This window comes from Rhincodon typus, chromosome 11, assembly GCF_021869965.1.
Source record: "Rhincodon typus isolate 14 chromosome 11, sRhiTyp1.1, whole genome shotgun sequence".
Classification (NCBI taxonomy): domain Eukaryota; kingdom Metazoa; phylum Chordata; class Chondrichthyes; order Orectolobiformes; family Rhincodontidae; genus Rhincodon; species Rhincodon typus.
Genome location: NC_063342.1, coordinates 70,563,847 through 70,571,642, shown reverse-complemented (window position 1 = coordinate 70,571,642; position 7,796 = coordinate 70,563,847). Strand labels below are relative to the sequence as shown.

Sequence of the window (7,796 nt, the reverse complement as noted above, 5' to 3'; positions counted from 1 at the left end):
AACAGATCCTTGAGGTACACCACTAGTAACTGAACTCCAGGATGAACATTTCCCATCAACCACCACCCTCTGTCTTCTTACAGCTAGCCAATTTCTGATCCAAACCGCTAAATCACCCTCAATCCCATGCCTCCGTATTTTCTGCAATAGCCATGGTAATTTCCAAGGTCGGAATGGGGTTGGAATGGGATAAAGTTTGAAAGTACTGGACTAAGTGCTACTGCATGTGACTATGTGAATATTGACAGCAAGCACCAGACTCTGGAACTACAGGGAGGTGTGTAACAACAAACATGTTAACAGTTATCTTCTGCCAAATCTTTACTTCCCTCAATCGTAACTCATCTGAAGTCCCATTCACCCGTCGTTGAGCCACCTCAGCTCCCAGTCTAGCAGCATCTCAATTTTATCATTCTCATCCTTGTTTTCAATTCAAACATGTCATGTCCATGTCTGCCAGGAGTTCCTGGATAATCAGCCTGAATGGGAACTCTGGGAGGATGAACTGTTGGGATTGTATGATCTGTCAGAATCAGGAATCTGAAATAACTCCACCGAGGCCAGTATCTCGTCACCAAGTTACCCTTTATTTACACATGGAAAGTCCTTGACACTGATCCAGCTCCCTCAGAGCCAGCTCGGAGAGTCAACAAAATCTCTGACACTACTGTTGATATCAGGGAGCCCTGGCTGACAGATTGGACCAGATTAACAGCCCCAATCAGGGAACCCATAGTCTGTGAGATCCACCTGGTTGACCTCATTCCAATCCCTACAAATCCACCCCCACTAATGTCAAAAAAAAGGGCCCATCATATTAAAAACATTTCTCCACTTCCTCAAATATTATGAGAACACACTGTTCACTAGTGACCACAGTAACTCTCTATTCAGAAAGCAGAAGTGTTACCTTTGCGAGGTAGTACATTTGAGGGTTAAATCCTGCACTCATACTCAAGCGTCGGATATTCTCTGTAACCACAGCTTTTGGGTCTCTCCGTTTCCAGCTACTGAAGAGGTTTAAGGAACTTAGGCCTGGTAGGTAGGATATACCACCCGTTCTGGTCGTAAAGCCATGAAGAAATAAATCTGTCAAATTTTAAATGAGATTTAGAAACCAGATAATACATGCCTGAAATTAGTCATCTCAGGATATGCCAGGTGTGGGGCCTTGTGTGTGACCTCAGCCTTTGAGCAAGTTGTTGTTGTCTTTAGTCCAAGATGGAGACCATGGTGGCCATGATGTTAACACGTGCATCCTGCCACAATGCCACCATCAAGGATGAATGCAGAGTCAGTATCTGAGCTGATGGCTGAGAACATGATAGATCAATGGTGGGTGTCCTTGTCATTATCTTTTGTGCCTTATCATTCTGCCTTTCTTGAGTATCTGAAAAGAGAAAGGGTCAAAGGTCGTCGTGTAGGAAACAGGTCTCTGCTTAAACCATCTGGACCCTTGCAAATCAGGAGAAAGAGAATGGGGCAAGAGGGATTTTAATACAGAGACTTACATCTGAGGATACTGTCATCTTAGGCAGTTTCTGTGTTCCCCCACTGCCTCAGGAATGGGTACCCCAGGATGACGAGTGGAGTTTGGTTTTCTCCTGGGGCTTCAGGACCCAGGAATCAGTGTCTCTCCAACTATGTTGTATGCAGCATGCCATATCAGCCACGATCGAATGGTGGAGCAGATTCAATGGGCTGAAAGGTCTAATTCTGCTCCTATGTCTTATGGTCTTGCCCAGGCAGACGTGCCTGGTAAGAGAGGAGCAGCTGTGACAGTGTGCTGTGCTGATGCGGCTGGTGTGGTTGAATAGCCGCCAACGCATGCGGCCCCAAGAGACGTTGGGTGAGAGGCATGCTGCAGTGCTCCGTGTGTGAGGACAAGGTATAACATGGGGATATCAGGTATGAGGCCTGTTTGCTGGGAATTGTTGATGGTTGGGTGAGGGAGGAGGGGTGATTACAGCAGTATGAAAGTCAATGGTGGACCTTGTCATCTTTGAACATGTATTCATTTACTTTGTTCACTCCTGTGAGATCACTGAACTGCATCCAGGCCCTATTACCCCTCCATTCCTATCAGGTCTATCCCGTTTTTTGACCGTGAATCCAGAGGGGCTCCTTCCCCTCTGTGGGTACAGGACATTTCTATTTTCCAACTCCGCCTTGGGTGCAGTGCCAAAACCTAGGAGCCCATACCTACAACTCCCAGCATGTCTGCCAATCACAACTCTAACAGTAGGTTGAATCAGAGATAGTAGGAACTGCAGATGCTGGAGAATCCGAGACAATAAGGTGCAGGGCTGGATGAACACAGCAGGCCAAGCAGCAGCATAGGAGCAGAAAGGCTGACGTTTCGGGCCTAGGGTCTAGGTTAAACTGAAGGTGTGGGATTCAGAGGGGACAATGGCAGCTAGATTGTGCGGCCTTTTTGAACTGTTCAATGGGGTGGACTCCCTTCCACACAACCTCAGGCCCGTTGCCTGTTCTAAACTCCAAGGGGGCTTATGGAAAGAGGTACAATAGCCTCACTGCATCTTGTTAAAAACTGTCAATTTCCACATGGAGAGGAGCTAGATATACAGGATGCTCAGAATATACAAAAGATGCAAGAAGATAGAAGGTTGAACAGTACAGGATAGGAAAGGCCCTTCTGCCGACCATGATGCCTTCTAAACTAATCCCATCTGCCTGCACATGGTCCATTTCCCTCTTTCTTCTTCCCGTTTGAGTGTCTGTCTAAATGCCTTATAAGCATTGCTTTAGTACCTGCTTCTACCACCTCCCCCGGTAGTGCATTCTAAACATCTACCACCCTCTGTGTAAAAAACATTCCTTGCACATCTCCTTGAAAGTTTCTCCCCCTCACCTTAAACCTACACCCGCTAGCATTTGACATTTCTGCCCTGGAAAACAGACTCTAAGTATCCATACTATCCATGCCTCATAATTTTATATACCTCTATAAGGTTGCCTCTCAGCCTCTGACACTCTACCAAAAACAATCCAAGTTTATCCAAGCTCTTATAGCTAAAACACTCTAACCCAGGGAACGTCCTGGTAAACCTCTTCTGCATCCTTTCCAAAACCTCCACATCCTTCCAATACTGCAGTTCTGAAGAAGGGTCACTGGACCTGAAACAGTAAATCTGATTTCTCTCCACTGATGCTGCTAGACCTGCTGAAATTTTCCAGCAATTTCTGTTTCTGTTTCTGATTTCCAGCATCTGCAGATTTTTTTGTTTTTCTTTTCACTTCCAATCCAGTACTTGTAACCAATACTGCTGAGGCAACGGTAGTCACATTCATGAAACCACCTTCTCCAGCTCCAGGCCAAAGATGTGCGGGTTAGGTGGACTGGCAGTACTAAATTTCCCACAGTGTCCAGGGATGTGCAGATGGATTAGACATGGGAGATGTGGGGTTACAGGGGTAGGGTAGGGGGTGTTGGTTCTGGGTGGGATGTTCCTCAGAGGGTCAGTGTAGACCTGATGGGCCGAATGGGATTCTATGATGTGATTCTATGTGACAATTGAAAATGTTACAACAACATGTTGGTGGTGAGCTCTGAAAATGGCAGGTAGTCTGAGTAGCATTTTTATATTCAGTATCAACATATTTATAAACATATACCTGGGATCAGCAGAGATTTGAGAATGACAATCTCCCCCATAACTCCTTTGAGTTGTGCCATGAACATCCAGATGTCCTTCCAAATGTCATCTCTTTGTTGGCTCATGAGCACGCAAGTTCCTGGTAACTGTAGTTTTATTTCACCTTCACTCCCAATTACAAGAGTCTCAAATGTGAATTTATAAGTTGCTGTGAAAAGTTGTTGCACATAGACCTCGAATGCGGCTTTCCTTCCTGTGGATACAATCACCTGAATGTTGCTGAGGCTCTGTTTGTCAATCTTCTGTTTGACTGTGTATAAGATAGCAGCAAAACTGGCCTGTACCAACACCTCAAGGTTGGCTTTCGGCATTTCAACCTGATTTGACAATTGGTGCAAGTATTTCTGGATGTCATTATTCACAATGTCGGTGTTGTCCTGGCTATACGTCATGAACACATATGAAGACTCTGTTAAATTGCATGTGCTGATGATATTCACCGCACTATGCAGCCACTTCTCAATGTAATCATAGTGAACGTCAGAAAAGTCAATGAGGACCACTTCTACCATCCTAATTCAAACACTTGCTCTATCGTGAATCACTTCTTTCTAAGCACATAATTTCCACAACTGAAACCTGAATAGAGAGAAGAGTAATGAATTTTAAATTACGACACTGAGAGTGCTAATTCAAAACAAAATAATACAGCCATAACTTTCAGCAATGTTGTAAAACATTTTAATTTACAATATCCTTTGCCTTTATAGAAACTCCCTTCACGTTGCAAGATTAATTTTAGCGCATTCTGAAATGTAAATATCATCCTTCAATCTCAATGATATTTCATCTTCGATGGATGTGTTTGGAACCCTTAGGTTTGAAAAATAATTGGCTGTGTTTCAATTTGCAATTCGAGCGTGATTCAGAATGATGAACACTAAGTATAAAGGAAACACTTACTGAACAATTCCAATTGTGCTAAGAATTATCAGTTTACATTCATGGGTCAGGCTCACAACAATGGGCTCACATATGCTTGCTGGAAGCTACATATCTTCACAGGCAAATGGAACATATCCAGGCATTTTGACTTTGTGAATTAAACAAAAGCACAGGGAACAATCACCCTGGTGCATTCATTGTGGCAATACCTTAATCCATCACACTGACTTACTAACCAATCAATGCTCTTTTCTCCAAAAATAAATTGTTACACCCTCATAAATTTGGTATGTCTTGATGATAATAGTTCACATTACTTAGAGTCATAAAGGTCTACAGCTCAGAAAAAGGACCTTCTGCCCATTGAGTCTGTACAGGTCAAAATCAAGCACCTAGTGATTCTAATTCCATTTTCCAGCGCATTGCCTTGGCATCACAAGTGCACATCTAAATATTTCAAAGTTATGAGGGCTTCTGCCTCTCCCACCCTTACAGAGTGAGTTCCAGATTCCCATCACCCTGTGGTGAAAACTTTTTCCTCACATCTCCTTTAAACCTTCTGCCTCTTACCTTAAATCTATGTCCTCCTATGTCATTAATCCCTTCATCAAGGGGAAAAGTTTCTTCCTGTCTACCCTATCTATGCTCCTCATGATTTTATACATCTCACTCATGTTCCCTCAGTCTCCTCTACTCTGAGGAAAACAACCCCAGTCTGTCCAATCTCTCTTCATCACTGAAACTCTCCAACCCAGGCAACATCCTGGTTAATCTTCTCTGCACCCTCTCCAGTGCTATCAAATTCCTCCTATAATGTGGAGTCCAGAACTGCACACAATACTCCGTGGCCTAACCAACATTTTATATAGTTCCATTTTATATAACCTTCCTGCTCTTAAACCCTATGCCTCAGCTAATAAAGGCAAGTATCCTGTTTGTCTTCTTAAGCACTTCAGCCAAATCCTTCTCGCAAACCAGCCTTCCTTCCATTGACTCCGTCGATACTTCCCGCTGCCTCGTAAAGGCAGCCAACATAATCAAAGATCCCTTCCAGCCCAGTTATACTCTCTTCCGTCCGGAAGAAAAAACAAAAGTTTGAAAACAACATACCAATAGATTTAAGAACAGCTTCTTTCCCTCTGTTATCAAACTTCTGAACGGACCTCTCAATAATTAGAGTTGATCTTTCTCTACAACTTCTCTGTAACCGTAACACTATAATTTGTATTCTGTTCTATTACCTTGATGTACCTATGTAAAGTATGATTTGTCAAGTTAGCATGCAAAACAATACTTTTCACTGAATGTTGGTACATGTGACAATAATACATCAAATCAAATGACTTTATCCACCTGTCCCACTACCTTAAAGGACTGGTGGACATGCACACCAAAGTCCTGATTCTCAGTGCTTCAATGGGTCCTACCATTTGTCAAGTATTCCCTTGGCTTCTTTGTTCTGCCCAAGTGCATCATCTCACATTTATCCATTGAATTCCATTTGGCACGTCTACATCCTCCTGTAATCTAAGAGATAGTAAGAACTGCCGATACTGGAGTCAGAGATAACACAGTGTGGAGCTAGAGGAGCACAGCAGGCCAGTCAGCATCAGAGGAGCAGGAAAATTGACATTTTGTGTCGGGACCCTTCTTCAGAAATGGCAGTGGCACTATCCCCCACCTCTTCCCTCTGCTACATGGATGACTGTATCCGTGCTGCCTCACATTCCCACGAGGAGCTTGAACAGTTCATCCACTTTACTAACACCTTTCACCCCTAACCTCAAGTTTACCTGGACCATCTCTGACACCTCTCTTCTTCCTGGACCTGTCTGTCTCCATTCTGGTGACCGCCACAAAACCGATGTCTATTTCAAGCCCACCAACTGCCACATCTATCTAGGCTACACCTCCTCTCACCCACCTACTCCCCTATTCCCAATTCCTCTGCCTCCGCCTTGTCTGCTCCTAAGATGTGGCGATCCCACTCCCAAACATCCCAGATGTCCTCTTATTTCAAGGACCGCAACCCCCCCCACCTTCAGTGATCGAAAATGTTCTTGACCGCATCTCTTGCATTTCCCGCACTTCAGCCCTCACATTCCCCCACCCCCAACAAATACAAAGACAGAATCCCACTTATCCTCATGTATCACCCCACTAACCTCCAGATTCAACGTATCATTCTCTGCCACTTCCACCACCTGCAATCTGACCCCACAACAAAGGATATATTTCCCTCCCCACCCCTATCTGCTTTTCGTAGGGACCGGTCTCTCCGCGACTCCATTGTCCGCTCCACACTCCCCACTAGCCGCATCACGACCAGCACCTTTCCCTGCAACAGCAGGAAGTGCTACACCTGCCCATACACCTCCCCCCTCACCTCCATCCAAGGAACCAAAAAAATCTTTCACATCAGACAGATGTTCACCTGCACATCCTCCAACTTGGTCTACTGCATCCGCTGCTTCCATTATGGCCTCCTCTGCATTGGTGAGACCAAACAGAGGCTCGGAGACAGCTTTGTAGAGCACTTGCACTCTGCTTGTGACAAACGACAACACCTTCCAGTCCAAACCATTTCAAATCCCCCCTCCACTCCCTGAACGACATGTCCATCCTGGGCCTCCTCCAGTGTCACAATGACACCAACCGGAAACTGGAGTAACAGCACCTCATATTCTACCTCGGGAGCCTACAACCAAATGGTCTCAATGTGCCCTTTACTAGTTTCAAAATATCCCCAACCCTGGCCACATCCCATGACTAACCCTCCCTTTTATCCCCGCCTCCTTGACGTGATACAACCTGTCCATCTTCTCTCCCACCTATCCGCCCCACCCTTCCCACCAACCAAACCCCACTACCCCCTACCTGCATCCACCCCACCTACCTTTTCCCCAGGCCCACCCATCCTCCCTCTCATCCACGGCTCCTTGACCTGTCCATCTTATCTCCCACCTATCCGCTCCTCCTACCTCACTGACCAATCCCCACCACTGCCTACCTGCACTCACCTATCATCATCACATCTACCTTCCCCAGCCCCACCCCTCCTCTATTTATTTCTGAGCTCCATTCCCCACCTCCCCATTTCTGAAAAAGGGTCCCGACCCGAAACGTCACTTTTCCTGCTCCTCTGATTACAAGGTGTACAGCTGGATGAACACAGCAGGCCAAGCAGCATCATAGGAGCAGGAAGGCTGACGTTTCGGGCCTAGACCCTTCATC

General features: G+C 45.3%; 2 protein-coding genes across 3 annotated transcripts in view; one reads left to right on the top strand and one right to left on the bottom strand.

Annotated features, from left to right (window-relative positions):
• tsc22d1 (TSC22 domain family, member 1) overlaps positions 1-7,796 on the top strand; it is an 81,873-nt gene that overhangs the window by 68,676 nt on the left and 5,401 nt on the right. The window lies entirely within an intron of this gene.
• On the bottom strand, positions 736-4,250 carry lacc1 (laccase (multicopper oxidoreductase) domain containing 1). 2 transcript variants are annotated; one of them, XM_048602906.1, is made up of 2 exons: positions 3,637-4,250; positions 736-1,089 (listed from the first exon to the last, which is right to left on the bottom strand). In XM_048602906.1, the coding sequence occupies exons 1-2, from the start codon at positions 4,187-4,189 to the stop codon at positions 887-889; spliced, it is 756 nt and encodes a 251-aa protein (XP_048458863.1). In that variant the 5' UTR covers positions 4,190-4,250; the 3' UTR covers positions 736-886. The 2 variants fall into 2 exon arrangements, with proteins under 2 accessions (XP_048458863.1, XP_048458864.1); XM_048602907.1 differs by lacking the exon at positions 736-1,089 and adding an exon at positions 1,138-1,390.